General features: G+C 38.9%; 1 protein-coding gene across 4 annotated transcripts in view; it reads right to left on the bottom strand.

The window, feature by feature from the left end:
* The window catches only part of LOC110989814 (tumor protein 63-like), a 50,618-nt gene that overhangs the window by 19,695 nt on the left and 14,062 nt on the right, over positions 1-16,861 (bottom strand). For 3 of the 4 annotated variants that reach the window (XM_022254456.2, XM_022254458.2, XM_022254453.2), the window contains 5 exons: positions 13,790-14,010; positions 11,104-11,254; positions 3,043-3,173; positions 2,251-2,332; positions 542-719 (listed from right to left, as the gene is read on the bottom strand). In XM_022254456.2, coding sequence (XP_022110148.2) covers positions 542-719; positions 2,251-2,332; positions 3,043-3,173; positions 11,104-11,254; positions 13,790-13,938 — 691 coding nt within the window. In that variant the 5' untranslated portion in view covers positions 13,939-14,010. Of the gene's footprint in view, positions 1-541; positions 720-2,250; positions 2,333-3,042; positions 3,174-8,976; positions 9,205-11,103; positions 11,255-13,789; positions 14,011-16,861 lie in introns of those variants that run through there. The other variant, XM_022254460.2, reaches the window with a different exon arrangement.

Raw genomic sequence — 16,861 nt, 5'->3', positions numbered from 1 at the left:
CATTGAAACACCAATTGTAGGAGCCCACGGCAAAACAAGCAGCCGGGTGAGAGAAGTTGTCTTCATGTACGCACATGTATGTACGTGTGTGTAATAACTGCCATTTTGACGCAGCAAATAGCATCGTCTTATTTTGCAAATAGCCCCCTCCTTCTGCTGGGAGCTTTTCATCTACAGATCTTTTTCCTTCTTGTGGAAATCAGAGCGTTCAAATTTTTTTGGCCTTTGAAAATTTGAAAAGTGGAACAGTTCCAATTAAATTGGTATCACAATCTATGTGACTATTTCATCAGGCCCATATATCGGTACATTTTGACAAGTGAGGCTCACCGATGGCAGTGTTACAATGAAATAACACCAAACTATGAGAGAAGTGCAGCAACTTTTTCTTAACCACAACTGCCTCACAGGTGGATTATGTCTGACGGGCTTTACCATGAGCAGAGAAGAGATGTTACATCTCTGAGGTTCATTTTTAATTTAAGTTAAACTGACTTTTGAACTTTTCCACAACATTTGAGACAAGCATGAGTTGTCTGACCTCCTGACGGGCCTGTGTGGTTGGGACACCTGCGGACAGTCTCCTGAATGTATTCTGGCTTCTTGAAGATAGGCATGGCCCTGATGTAGCTACCTGCCGGTGGCTCATGGGTGGTCTTAAACATTATTGGACAAGCCTTGTCCTTGTCTACAAACAACTTCTTGAGCGTCTGTGAGTACTGCAATCAGATCAGAATGACATGAGACAAGAGTCATCAAGTACACCGCCCAATGCAATGGTGGCAGGATCAGAATTCAGAGTATTTTGGTAAGCCTTGTTTGCAAAACAGAGAAGTCTTTTTTAATGGAGTGATAAATCTGAAGAAACTGAGCTGACATCATAAATATAACAGTAGTCTGAACGTAGAAAATTGGTAAAAAAGCAACATGCACAATGCAAAAGTTCATCCTTGATCATCATGTGCATAGCAGGCATTTGGACAATAAATACCTCCAGTGCACTGCACTACGTGACTTATACTTGAAAGCAATCATTTTCCATGATTTTGTATATGACATCCACCAGGAAATTCAACATTCGTTTTGTGCATGTTTCAGTGGACCTTTTTTGCTCTAAATTGCCTTAAATGCTACAGAATTTGTACTCTTTGTCCACATGCTTTCTTGACCCAGTCAAACTCTCTGTAAACATTTTGTACAAGCTACATGGAAGTCATCACAACTCCATCAAATTCAACTCTATTGTACATGTACCAGTACCATAAAGGAACATCCTCTGTACTTGCTTGGGAGAACTCAGGCCCTTAATGAAGCGACAATGGTTCAGCTCCACATTCTGAAGTCTATTTAAAATTGGCAATGAATTTTGATGTTTCAGAATATTTCAGGATTGCCACTTCCCAAAATTAAACACAAGAAACTCCTTTTACTGCCTCACCATCATACATGTACATGTATCTGTTTTTAAATACATTCTGTGTGATGGCCATAAGGCAGACAGAACAGTTCTTAGTTTAACTGATGAATACTGAAACACGATATATTTTATTCTCCCTCTGATTGCCGGAGAAAAGAAATATTATACGGGTGTGGAATCTGTGCTTTGTTAAAAATACAAGTATGGAGAGAATTTGATCCTTACTGTCCAGATGCATGCACGTACATGCATGTGCTGGATTTCAAATTCTACATTTGCCTATCAGAATTACACACTGCAGGACAGATGGCCATAGGCAGAGACCATGATCATTGTGGAAAGAATCATCAAGCTGCTACATCAATAAGAACATGGCATGGCAAGCCTGATGGTACCGGGTAAATGAGCCAAACAAGGACACTCTGTGAATTGGTAGCAAGACTAGAACTTTCCACTGCAGTAGTTTGTTTCTCAGAAAATATCTGCGTACAACATACTGAACCAATAAGGTAACCTTTGAAGCTATCTGCACTGAAAAGTACCGGTAATTTAAGTAATTAACCATAACATAAGTATCTTACACTGACCGCAGTAATGGATCAGGTTTGAGCAGCTTGTTACTCACATTACTAAAAAGAAAATCCTACCGGTAGAAAACTTTCACAAGTTTTTATGGTACATCTGAATTGTATGTCCACACCTTTTTTATTAGATGCATTCAAAACATGAAATACAGTGTATGTCTTCCAGTAGCATGAATCTGTATCATAGCTGTACAGGAGCAATGCCAATGATTTGATATGATATCATCAAGCAGCCATATGTTCACTTACTGTCCAGCTGACACTTTTGGCAGCAGTTGAGGTTGGCTGGCCAAGGTAAATTTCAAATCCATAATCTCCTGTATAGTCCACACTAAAATAAACATTCACAGAATTAGTATGAACATGCAAGAACACAAATTTACTCACGTGTAACCATATAATACCTGTACAATGTACATGTAATATTTACTCACATGTGTAACCATATAATACCTGTAACAATGTAATATTTACTCACATGTGTAACCATATAATACCTGTATAATGTGCTCTATCATCTTATTTTACAGTAAAATATCTGAGGGCTTTATTTTTTGAATTTATCATTACATGAAGCAACTTGAACAATATTGCTCGAAGTCAACTGATTTCTCTCCACAGCTAAAACGACTAAGGCCGGTTAAGGAAATTGTAACAGAGGTCTGCACTGATTCTTGTTTGCATGTTAATTCCTACATGTAAGTAGCCATGACTCCTACTAGTACATGTAGTTGCGTGTTTTCATGCCAATTCCCATTCATCATTTTCTCTTTCATCTTATAAATTAACATTTATGGAAAACTGACTGTCTATGGCTCCCCAAACCTCACAAAAGGTCAGCCTGTGAAAACTCTGAGAGTTCTGATGTGGTAAACTAATATCATTTCTCCCGCTAATTCTACCCAAGAATGTCAAATTGTATAACAAACCCAGACATTATGAACTGATGAATAATGATGAATATGTATATACTGTCTTTGAAACTGCTGGTTCTAAAGTTCCAATCAGAAGGATCTCAACAACATTGTACTCGTCACTTACTTGCTAGGCAAGGCTTGAGATGCAGCACTAGTTGGAGGTGGGGTAGTGGTGGTTGTATCAGTGGAATACTCAGATAATGGAGGTCCTGGAGCAGCATTGTCTGGCAACATATTGGGCTGGAAGGACTGGGTCTGCAAAACAAACAAAAAACACTTTGTCAGTTAGATCTGAAGAAACATTTTTAGTTACAGTGCATAATTTCATCTGTTTGAATTCTTCATGGAAGTACTATGTGTACATTAACACGCTGAGGGCAGCATGAATCACCACAGTTTACCCAGCAAAGGATCCATGTTTCAAGCAAGGCAACTTTTCCAGCCATACCACTCGGTAAGTACGCAGACACTTTCACTATTGGGTATTCATACCTCGATAAAAGTATTGTTTGCATATTGCCAGCTGCATATTGCCAGCGAAAATTTCCAACAAAGTTAACTTTTGGACATCTCAGAAACTGTACCCACCAACCTGAACAAGATTCAACAACTACGACATAATGATTCTGTGCTCATGGAGAGTACATGTAGCTCTAGGCACAGTTTACTGATTAAGTTGAAGTTGTATAAATTTTGGTACAACTACAGAAAACATCTACCCAGAACAACAGCAGTACACCCAATACAAATGACACATACTTACACACTTGAGTTACATGTACATCTACGAGTAATAAACCACCAACAAGAGTCTACAGGTCTACAAAAATACAATTTTTCTTGGACTGTGTATCAATAACATGCCATTACCACAGACTCTTTCATTTCTTTTTCCCTACTGGTATCACATTACATTTACATGTACATGTACATTAGAGAGTGCCCCAATAACTCATGCCTATTTGCAAACTGAAGTCTTCAAAGATGCTTTCGTTTTGAGCACTGGTTCCTTCATTTAGTACACACAAATATGGTTTTATCAAATTTGTGGTTCATGAAGCCCACACACCCAATGCCCTTCCTACTACTTTCATATACATGTATATCTTCTGCTTGCTACTTTAGTCACTATAAAAACCATGCATACAGCCCTGCCTTTTAATGCATGTTCATGTATTACGAGTGCTCTTGTTGCCGCTGTCTTTATTTTGTTTTTAATTTTTGATGTTTGTTACATGTAAATGCTTGTCAGTAGTGTGCTTTAATGTACCCCACTGTTTTGATGTTTAATTTTGAGTATTTTTTTTACACTCTTGAATATATTTTTCCCAATTGTTTGTAATTGCAAGTTTAATGAATTTTATTGCAACTGCTGGGTAGGCTTGTGCGGCACTTCCGGTTCCAATTGGAACTGCAGTTCAAAAAAAAATAAATTTGGAATCGGAATCCGCGGCTCTGCTTTTGTGAAGAACCAGGTACCAACCATTGGCAGTTCCACATTCAAAGAGCCGACTTCAAACATCAAATCCGAGTCCCACTCACCACTCAGCCCCCGTAACAAACATTGAATCCGAGTTGCCGCTCCAGTATGTACCCGGTATAGCGTGCTGTAAATTTTGTTAGGCACCCTTCCACACAAAGGAAAATGCGTACACAAATGCACTGTAAAATACCCTTGTGTCTGGGTACCAAACCACACTGGTTATTGCAAGCGTGGTGCAGTGGCTGGAAGACATGAAACTGGAAGACTGTTTTACATATGGCTGTGTCTTCAACATTGGTAAATTTTGCCTGGTTTCCTATAGTAGTAGTCCTCCACCAATCCAGGGGGGATTATGGAGGTTCTGTCCTGGATGTCCATCTGGGAGCAGCATCTGCTGTGGCTGAAAAGTCCAATGCGAGAATGACAGTCCCAGCCGCAGCAAGCACTGATGAAGGCTGAGGTGGGTCTGTCCGTTGGTGGCTTGGCCTTCGTCTCTAAAACAAAGTCGCCATTGCCGTCCTTTTCCTGCAGCCGAGTAAACTGTCTTAATTCAAGGCTGTACGTGAATTGTGTGCTCAGCACACAACACACCCATACACAATGCGACTTGCTGTACATGTATGCAGGTGCGGTAAGTCACGAGTGAGCCTTGTTTTGAAGACCACATTACGCTGCAAGGCGGTGCCGTAAATATAGACTCAAGGGTAAAATTTAACACGTTTCTTCATGTTTCATTTCCCTTTCCCTTCATTCCCATTTTCATTTTGGGGGGAGAATAATCACTCAGTACTTGCCCTTTTTAATGGAAAATACAGACGTTTTTCTGTTTTACAAAAAAAAAAGGAATTCCGGCTAAAACCGGAAAAGAGGCACCTCTGTGATCAGACTGAGCAGGGTAAGAGGGCAGCCAATCTTTGCTAAGATCTTGAAGAGTCCATCCCTGCTGACGAGGTCGAAGGCCTTCGTAAGATCGAAGAAGGCGATGTACAAGTCCTTTTTCTGTTCCCTGCACTTCTCTTGGAGTTGTCTCAGGGAGAACACCATATCAACGGAAGACCTCTCAGCTCAGAACCAATCCTAGCTACTGTACTTTCCTTCGCACCCCCCACCCCATCGTTATGAAGATGATGCAAATACTCAGGGTACAAAAGAAGACTTTATGTTCTCACAAACATCTGCTTTGTAAATTTAGACATGTGAAGTTCAACCACTCAGGCCTATGGAGTACCTACAGCTACACGTATATATGTAGGTGTGATGTCATTTTGAACCACAGTTACTGTGCAAACGAATGGAGTGCGCATGCGCGTCGGTTCACCCACTGGTTCATGCGCTTATGCCTTTTTGAGCATGACATATTCACTTTTGGTACTCTACAGTGCCAATACCTACACGTAATGTAGGTACATGTATATATGGTATCAACATGCACAGTATTAAATCTTACATTTTCACTGAGTCTGTAACAAATTATGGTTCACAAAAAGATATTTAGTACTCCCATCCTTTTGGCAAAACAAATAAAGAGAAAAATAAAAGAATCTTACCACCTACCCACCCGAATTTTTTTCCAGAGTAATAAAAAACATATAAAAGATAAAAAGAAAAGGAAAAATAATATAAAAAGAATATACATGTACACGTACATGTATATTCTTTTCTGTTTGGTGCTGTGTGCTTACACTACCGGTACATGACTATTCCATCACATGGGCCTAAAACCTGGATACTGAAACCAATGTCACAGAGATACTGTATCAAACACATGACCCATCACAATGAAAGCATGGTCACTGTCACAAGGTGAGTGCCTCATGCTGGACATGAGACAAAAATACCGGTACATAAACATACATTTATGCAGGTAAATACATATATCTCATCTAGCAAAATCAATGGACTTTTTAAATCTTGCATTGATAGAGAAATTCCATATTATATAAAAAGGTTAGTTGATATTTCTCAGGTCAGCTTTCATCTGTTGACAATTTCAGTTCAACAATGTAATTCTATGTAATTAACATTGAACTGAGGAAGATAACCCTGAAGCGAAAGTCAAACATTGTTTATGACAGACACACACTGGTACATGCGCTGTACCTGTACAGTGTGTCCATGTCCATTCAACTGTCAAAAGGACGCTGAATATGAATTGGATCAACTGGTTTTTATTTACGACCTCATGAAAATGAACTTTTCAAAAAGTTGTTCATACTGCCCGACACACTCACACGTGACCAAGCAATTTCTCTTCCAAATATTTGCTGACACGATAACAATCAATGAAGCACATAGCCAGTTTACAATCAAAATAAACCCAGTACCATGATCATGGGATGTGTAAACCATATCCTTAGCAGCATTTCCTTTCTCAAATTCTTAGACATATTCACTTACTGTAAAATCATTACTAACCTACAGTACATGTACTCAGTTCACAAACAAGTATTGCAACATATTATTAAATACCTCTTTTTGGCTTGCTTTCTGGCCCAAGAGAGTTTGAAAGAAATTATCTCACCGTAGCGACCCACAATGCACTATTCTCACTTAAACGAATGCCCAAATGCAGAAAACAAAGGTTCGACCATCGACTTACATGTATGCCTTCTTTTCCTTGTTAGACACTCTGAAATTGGATGCTTTAGAGAAAGCATATCATGTACAGTCATTTGCAAAAGTTTAAAACCACCTTAAGTTTTATTGGTGTTTCTGTCACTGGGCCTGCATTACACTGTCTCACTGAATGATTACTTAACATGATTTTACAGTGGTGCATAACATAAGTGTAGTGCTATATACCCATTTGAATGAGATTTTTAACAAAGGCAGGTCTTGTATGACATTTTGTTTGCAAGACAGCATGGGTAATAAAAAACCAGTCTAAGCAATCAGAAATAAAGGAAGGAACACTGAATATTAGACTGTTCACATGTAAATCATGGAAATGTGGTCAAAAATGTTCAACCAAGGTACCAAGGTTATGAAAATAAACATACATGTAAATTGCCATGATTGATTGGTTTAAGTTTGGTTTTCTTTCCGGTTAACACATTTTCTATGGGTCGCCCTAAACTTTTACAAATGACTGTACATTCACTTCTGTCACATACCGGGTATTCTTCAGATTTAATTTGCTGGCTTCATAACGAGATACGCCTAAGAGCAAAGTTATTTTTCAGCAATGCTTCACATACAATGAGAACTCCCAAACACATGTCAGCTCCCCATACACACAAATTCAGAGTCATTTACAATGCCATAAAAATATCAGTGTTTCCATTTGAAGAAATTTAATATAATTCCTTAGAGTAATTTTGATGAGAATGTCTCACAACATAACTACTTTGCACTTCCTAATGAGTGTCATTTCAACTGAAAATGGCAAAAAAAATTTCCATGTCAATCTGTTGCATGATCTGAAGACAGGAGACCATCCAACCACAAATTATAAATACTTCTTGGAGTTGGAGAGAATGCATGATGATTTTCATTCTTCTCTTTTACAAACTTCAGATGTTGAAGACCAGAATTTCATCCCACAATGAAAATTTTAAAATGACTTCGAAGCAAACAAATTTGATTCTATACAGTCAATGGTACCCACGCATGTATTCCCACTTTCAACAATTTCACTTTAGGTGTAAACAACTACTGGTGCCCTGCAATCAGTGAATAGAAAGCCAGTTCCTATATTTCCATAATTAGTCAAAAATCCAAGACAGAGAGACCACACATGTACATGTACAGCAACCCAAATCCCGGCAAACTTATCAGTTCAGTAAATGTTTTTACTGGATGCATCTTCCACCTACATGTACATGTAAGTACAACTGTTGGCCACTGACGTCATTGAGTTCGAAAGAAAGTTGTTCAATGTAGAAAGTAAAGCGCCCTCTCTCATTTGTGTACACAGCTGATTACCCCAACCTTTTTTCCATTTCACTGAATGTAACTGAATCAACCATACTTTCTTCAACCCCCCCGAAACTACTCAAATTACCCTTAATCTTACACTTGTATTCAAGTGCCTATTTTAATCACGTTTTTCAACACATTTTGGGGGAAAGGAAGAACAAGAAGAAATTCTACAGGGATCCAGTGTCATAGCCCAACATAGCATGCTATTACATTACATGCAAAGTACTGTACACTGACTTCATAATTGGCTAGTTAATCTGTCTTCCTGTCCTATGACACACAACTTGTTTTCATTACCTACCAAAAGCTACCGTAAGAATTAGAAAGCACTTCTCCTTACAAACTAAACACACACCTTTGGGACGTTAGTGTCTTTCATTACCTGGTTCACGTTTTTTTATCTCACCACTTGTTCACTTTTCAATATCAAACTCACAGGTTAACATTTATCCTGGTCTAGATATTGGTGCATTCCATTGCTTAATCTACATTGTAACATAATACCATGGGGAACTGCAACACTTTACATTTCAAACTTCCTAGAAAATTTCAATTTAATCTTATACCTTCTTCAGACAAATCAAATTAAAGGTGTGGGATACACACATCTACACATTCCCCGAAAAAGTCAACCAGATAAAATATGGAGTTTACCTGTGTTTCTCTGACCATCGTTAGACCAATGTTGCATAGCCACTGCATGCTAGGATTTACGTCGTAGCTATCCGTTGACATTCCCTCTATTAGTAAAGTCCCAAATGAAATACCTATTTTTTGATTCCAGCGTGTATCATCATCATCAAGGAGCAGGGCAGTCTGCCCGAACTACTTTCCTGGCCTGGGTGACTTGCATAAACATGAGCCAAGGCAGACCTTGAAATCCATATTCAGCAAGGCAATTTCCTTATTTGTATCACAGAGAGAAGCTCCAGCCAATCAGATTATCAGGATCCTGGCAAATTATTTCATATTCATGATGTTGTGGTTGACATGCCACTGACCTTAAATCATGGGTTTATTTAGGACTGAGCTTTGTTAACTTATTTTTACACACAGCCCGGGCAAGCTCAGACTTGTCCAAAGCTGACTGGGGCAAAACCATTTTACACATGGCAGGGGTGGTACAAAGAAGCCTGAACTACAGTGGACGTAAGGGTCTGTGTACATGTCCAAGGAAGGAAATTACTCCTGTGCAACACAGAAACTACAAATACAAGTCTTTCTACTTTCTTTTAAATATAAATTTTCCCACATTACATGAACATTCCGATAAGATGCATGTAGTTAAATACCCCAACAATTCAGGTTTTACCCTAATGAACCAGAATAATGAAATAGTCCATGCTAGTAAGGTCACCTTATTTGAATACAACTGCTTTGTTATTGAATAAGTGCCAATCTGTAAATGAGCCAATAAAGTTGTTTTGACTGTGGGCTATACCATTCTCAATGAGGTGGTTGTCAAAATAAACAGCAGCCACAAGCACAGGAATTATATAGAGAGCCCTCTAGTGGCCAAAGTAAAGGAAAAATTGAAAAATTTTATTGATTTACATGTACATGTACACGTAACTGTTCAAAGTTGGGAATTTTTTCTTTTACTTGCACGATGATTTCACTGAATAAAATGTGAACAATTTTTTTAATGCTAACTGATAAATGCTGTATACCCGGCACAATGAAGGAATAAAAAGAAACCAGAAAAAAAACAGAATATGAAGAACCTGTCTCCAGTAAGTTACACATGTGTCAACAGTGCTAATTTTTGTTACTGTACTCCATCATATCCCTGGGGAAATCCCAAATAAATTGTGCAATACAAGCTAGATTTCTTAAACCACTGGAATAACCTTCCCTAGCTGTTCATCTGGCCAAAACAACACAAGCCACAAAGACACAATGGAAGCATAACAAGTTCATGTCTATCTAGGTTTACATGTACAAGCAAACCCCAAGGACTTTGAAAATTATTTCTTCTAGGCCTCACCTTTGCTTTTACAGACCACCAGAATGAATGGAAATCTTGCTGAAATATCTTTAGTAATGCAGAGCATACATGAATTCATTAATTAAACGATATCAGGATCAGTGCCCTGACACATGTACATGTATGTCCACATGAGGACACTTGTGTTCTGTGAACATATACTGTTGGTGACAATGTACATGTACATATACATCTTCTACACATTCTTGGCACCATACTTTCCACAGCAAACAATCCTACCAGTACAATGTTCAATACCACCAACATACCGGGTACATACATGTAAATAAACATTCCAAAGGCCATTAGGCTCACTTTCTATTGGGGAAAGGAAACCAACTTCAGATACATGATGGATTGACTCCAGACAGAGGATGGATGAAAGAGGAAGGAAAAGTACATTGTACACCATGGAAAGCATTCATTCACTAATCAAAGTAAGAAATTGTGAATGCAAGTCTGGCTGTTTTTACAAAGTCATTGAACTTCAATAAAATCTGGGCCAGGATCCAAGGCAGCTGAAAGGTCAAAAGGCAATGCTTACAAGGGCTATCCAGCACATTTGGAGGCCTACAAGTCAAGCTTTATTGCCCTACCTGAGCTTACATGCATGGTACATTTACCATGCTTTTTGTTCCTTTGACTCTTCTCAAAGTGAATGTATCTTTTTTTTTGTAAAGTACCCTTTAAAAAGGAATCACTCTATGTTTCTTTAACCTTTTCAAATTACCATCGATTTTGAATCACATACCCAAGTCTGGTGAAAATGAGTACATGCATGTATCGGTACTTACCTGAGGAAAGTTAGTAATGTCTGGAGCAATGCCTTGTGGAGCCAGCTCAACGTGCTGTAACTGCACATCAATGTTGTTTTCGATCATTTCCCCAGGTTGGAACTCTGAAAAGTTCCAGGATGTAGGATCCCCATAGGATGAAATGAGATTCCTATTTGCAGAAGCAAAAAGAATTTGTTCTGAGTAAAGTTTACCCAGCACAAACCCGGAATAATTCTGGGTTAATTTGTATATACAGCCCTCCAAACAGCTGATGTGTTATGACATACGTGAACATGTACGAGTAGTGACAAAATGTATCTTAAACAATACGACACTTCCACATGTTTAATAATATGCATGTAATTATTGTGTGTAGACATGTGCAATATTAGGGGAGAATCACATAACGGATGTAGGGCACTTGATTTTTATTCCTTTGACTCTGCAACAATGAAGTAGATTTGATGCATACTGCATTTGCCACAAATCTAGTGCTTTGATAACCCGGAATTTATTTATAATCGATTCTACTTCTGTCCTTAAGGGACTATGCTTCAAAGAGATTCTAAATTACCAAAAATTTAACCTTTCAGCACTAAAACATGGAACAGCACTCAATGACACCAGTATATCCCCAGTTGGGTTTAGCAGTTCCTACAAGAACCAGACTATGGAGTTGGGAGGGGGAGGCAGAACACTTAGAAAATGCCATTCTTTTTTAGCACCTTGCAGGACTAAAATACAACAGTGTCGATGACATTTCACCATTATGAAGTGAAAAATTGTTTGGTATTATGAACTTGAAGACTGCAAGAGCTGCTGATACTGACTGAGGACAGGGGTGCGAGTGAAGCATTTAAAAAAATGGGTGAAAATAGATGAGACTACAAGCTTGAAGCGGGAAGCATACGGCGTGGGGTCTAGGGTCCGCTTAAGGGCCACAGCAAAATTTCAAAATGTACTGTACAAGTGCCGGAATGCTCTGTGGTGCATTTTACAGCCTTCTGGTGCAACCACTGGTCATTTCGTCTAGTAATTTATGCATATTTTCAATTTAACTTTTGTTTCACATTTGCCTGAAACTTCCTGAAAGCTAAAATAAACTAGTAAATGTCAAGGTTTGTAGAGTGAGTTGGCCCTTTTCCCACCTGATATTTCCACATTTCAATTCTTTGTTACAAAGAATGCACATCGCATACATGTACGTGTCCAGGCATTTGTATTTTCAGGGCACGGATCTTGTGCTGCCCATCTACGGTGTATTCCATCCACGTCCATTTCCGTGGATTTGTAACATGATGATCTGTCTTTGTCAAATTGGTTGTATCCAAGTCAGAGCCTCTATGGAAAATTATGCACTTGTGTTGCACTGAAATTTTGGTAAGTTTTGTCCAAAAATTGTTTGATATTTCGTATAAAATGATGTACATACCGGTAGAGCATGTAAAACCGTGCGATAATGCATGACACAAGAACTCTGCCCTGCGCCAGTTATCACGAAGCCCTTTATTGGCGAAAGCGAAAATTTATCAAACTTACTTTAACCCTCAAATTTACACTGGGATGTGTGCTACTGTGAGTTACAGAGCAAATTGTTAGTCACTACTTGCCCTGATGCAGGAACGGCTTTATCGATTCCCACTGACAGATACAGTTGAACCTCGTTAATAAGAGCACTGTTAAAACAAGAGTCTGCTTCTAACAAGGAAAATCATAGGTCCCTATCCTTTGTTTATCATTGTTTTCATTCCTGAGAATACAAGGTTCCTGTTATAACAAGGTAATTTGCCAAGTCTGAAGGGCCTATTGGAAGGAATATTGAAATTTTGTTTGTAACCAATGACAACACAATGACCAGATGGTTCCAAGGATGCTGTTTAACACACACGGCTTGCGCTTTGAGGCGCACCGAAAAATGCCCTAACAGATTTGTATACCTATACCTGTACATGTGTGTGTACATGAACATGTACATGTATGTATGTAAGATTCAATCGTGTGCATAACGGTGCTCCAGTACTGTGTATTCGCGCGTGTTCGATGTCGGAGATAGGGCGTGCAAAATTTGGCCTGGCGGTTGTCAGTAGAAAACAAAAAAACTGAAAAAATCAGCATCTGCACAAGGAAGAAAAACAAGGAAAATCTGGCCTGTTGGTGGCAAAACAACGGAAACTGAAACTTGGCATACTCAACAAAAAAGCGGAAATCCACTAAGAATCAGAGATTTCACACCCCCGGAAGGATAACCTGTAAATTTGTTATACCATTATCACATCAAAAGTAGTCCACCCAAAATACTGGTAATCGTTACTTCATCGTGATTATATCGGCTTTTTCATAAGGGACTAAATACATGTACATGTACCGGTATGCACTTGGCCGGTCTTAAACTTGCGTTTAAGACTGGCTCAAAGGCCACAGGCAAGGGCATTAGTCACAGCGGGCATTATCACTTCTCAGTGGGCATCATCAAATGTTAAGATACCATCACGTGACACGTTTCGACCAATAGGAATAGAAAAATTGTCCCGGGTATTTGCCAACGATGTGTTTATCCCTGAGGAGGGGACTCTAGGGCTGCTTATTTTCCCAATTTTCAGTGACTTCCAGACAACTTTTCTGTGGGATTTTCAGTGACTATGGAAACTGGGGGGAGGGGTAAATTAATTCAAGTCACCTTTATCTTCTGACAGATTGTGCTTACCCATTGTCTGTCATTCCATTGATCTGTGACCACAGCAGGTTGAATGTGTCTTGTGACAGAGGCTGGGAGAGATTCAGACCAGCATCCGAGTTCTGGGACATGTTCTGGTCAAATGGGGCACAATTTGGCTGTTCCTCTTCTCCCGACATCTTACAACTTATCCAAACAGCTGCTTCTCGGGTTTCAACTGAGATTCTTTTGCTTAAGTCCACCTCCGTAGCCTCCATGGATAACAAAGAAGAAATATCAACGATCAATTTTTGCAATTCAATTGAAGCTGGAAATTTCATGTGCTTAAGAGAACTGTTATGACACTCTGACACAGCAGTATCTATAATTTTCTTTTTTCTTTACTTCAGAAATTTCTTGTATCGTAAATGCCATTCACTTTTAGTATACAAAGTAACTAACTGAAATAGATGAATACAGATGATCGATGTGTCTGATTGTGGCATCAGATCTGCCAAGTTTTTCAGCAACAATCTTTATTGAAAAAAAGTATCCTGAAAGTGATTGACCACTGTCAGTTATCTTTCAAACTTTAGCTCAGTAGGCCTACAGTAACAAAAAATCACAATAACTAGACAAATTATCCTAACAGTACACCCAAAAAGCACTGCTGCGTAGCAGTGATTCAAACAGTGCCGAATGAACGATTGTAATTATTATTTGCTGACAAGGCAAGTTTGCACGGCCAATCACTGGGCATCACGTCCATTTACACACTCCACTACAGATGTGAGGGATGTACTCAGTGTCCAGCTGCTGTAATCAGTGTAGCCGTTCAGCTGGACACACTTGTTGAATTACTGTATCATGCACTGATAATTCCCAACAGCCATATCAACCAATGACTCATGCTGTATGCACACACTGCCTTCAGGAGGATTAAAAACCAAACTGTGTCACCACTGCGACACCTTTCAGGATGCTTGGGATTTCCCACATTGCTAATAAACACCTGTACATGTATGGGGGAATGACAACACCTTCCACAACTTAAAACTGAAGCATCCTAGGAGCGTTTACATAGGTTCATCATTGTCTTGTTGATTACATGACATACTCTAGCTCCCATCTGACCACTCTGCCTTTGTTGTTTTGTTAGTGTGGCCATAAAGAGTACAATCACACACAAGCCTGTGTGTTATTAAGTTACCTTCCAAAACATCTATTGATAGTTCTCTGTTAAATTCCCATCCACACTATACACTCAAGATCCTCTGAACATCCCTGGGCATGCATTGTCAAATCCAGGCTCTATTCTTGTACCTCCATGTCATCCCCTCAATTAAAGTATCCAGTATCATCATGCCTTGATTACAACACTGATATCATAACCTGATTGGATTTCACTACAGCCAGTGTTGTTCTGTCCCTACCTGACAAGAAAAAGAAAAGGTGAAGGAATGGAACATGTGAATTGTACGTACACTACACCCACGCAAATTGTTGGCGGAGTTGATTGAACTTTAAACTTCCGGATTGCAAGATGAAAAAGGCTCAACAAGAGTAATGGACTACTGTTCGGTAAATGTACTTGTCACAAAAAACCTACTTAGTGAGAGGAGTCCAAGAAGAGATTGTTTCCATCAAGGAGCCCTACACATATGAGGGAAAAAAAAGAAAAAAATCCCTTAAACATGTAACATTAAAAAGTGTCATTCAGTTCTTCCATAAAATGCTGGCATGACTTGGCATTACATGTAGATCGAAAACTTCTGAGTTCATAAACTTGCACAATAAAACTTACACTTATGGACATTTGTACGTGAGATACACGTACATGTGGTTTATCTTCTCATGAGGGTGGCAGAGACATTAAATTTGTCTCCGTCACACTTGTTCTGCATCCATATATTTACTACATGTGCTGTGTTCAACTTGTGGAAGTACAAATGTACATATAACGGTACATGAATGGTACTATGTACATGTACGTACATGTATGTACATACCAGTAGCATACATGTACAGTACATACGGTACATTATGCCTGCCAAATCTCCATGTGTACATAAGTTGATCACAGTGAAATACATGTATACGAACAGACACAAGTTTCCTTAAATTCAATTACACGTTCTTGTAACTTTCAATGACTGATATTCAAGTTTTGTTTTGATAAGGTACATGTACCGGTACATACTTGAAAATGATTCTATGGGTTGAGTTTCAACCTGAACTTCTACATTTCTGTTTCCAACATCCTTCTGGATAGGACTCGGTCTCACTTCAATTAGAGGTGAAAACGTACAATTCACTACAACTCCACACAAAAAGTCAATGATCTTTGTTCCCTGTCTTCAGTATCTTACATGTATTTCCAATTGTGGACGCCATCTTGACCTTTACACAAGTACAGGTAAGTTATGCACATTGATACCGGTAACTTCCCAGGTCAACTACCTCCATAAAGCACAAGCCAGGTTGTCAGGATGGGTACCAGGGATCCTACTGAATAAGGAATGCGTGTGCAGTATGTGGAATTGGGATTTACCATTCACTGCAATGTGCTGTGTAATAAAATCTGCATTGTTAACTGAAGTCAACTTTATTGTGATAAGTTTACTGCGGATGTACCTCTGTGCAATACAAGTAAATTCAATTAATACAAAAACGTTTTGTGCAGCACATACATGTACATGCATTTCATTTTTCTACACTCTGAAAATACACACCAGGAACGCCCCGACCTAAATGTAAGAAACAAGTCACACTTTAAATGTATTGTGTTCTTCATTCTTTTTAGTTCTATCCACTACAGAACAAGCATCATAATAAGCACATGGACCAATTCTTATCCAGTAACTCGACATTCTTGCTGAGATTTGCAACTCAGAATCCTCTCAAATGCAATGTGTAGGCCTGCTCTGTAGCCCCACAGCCAATGCTACAATCTACACACTTTTATGTTCACGTGCTGAGCCATCTAGACCCACAGTGTCTAGGGCCCTGCACTACTGAAGATTCTTAAGCACCTTGAGTGAGGGTTGTTTAAGTCATAAAAATTAAAAGATATTAGTTCAAGGGAATAAATGAAAATGATTTTTAATGCAAGTTTGAAGGGTT

This window comes from Acanthaster planci, linkage group LG16 (genome assembly GCF_054643075.1).
Source record: "Acanthaster planci isolate LZ-2023a linkage group LG16, COTS_SCS, whole genome shotgun sequence".
NCBI classification, from domain to species: Eukaryota; Metazoa; Echinodermata; class Asteroidea; order Valvatida; family Acanthasteridae; genus Acanthaster; species Acanthaster planci.
This window is presented reverse-complemented; position numbering and strand designations above follow the sequence as displayed.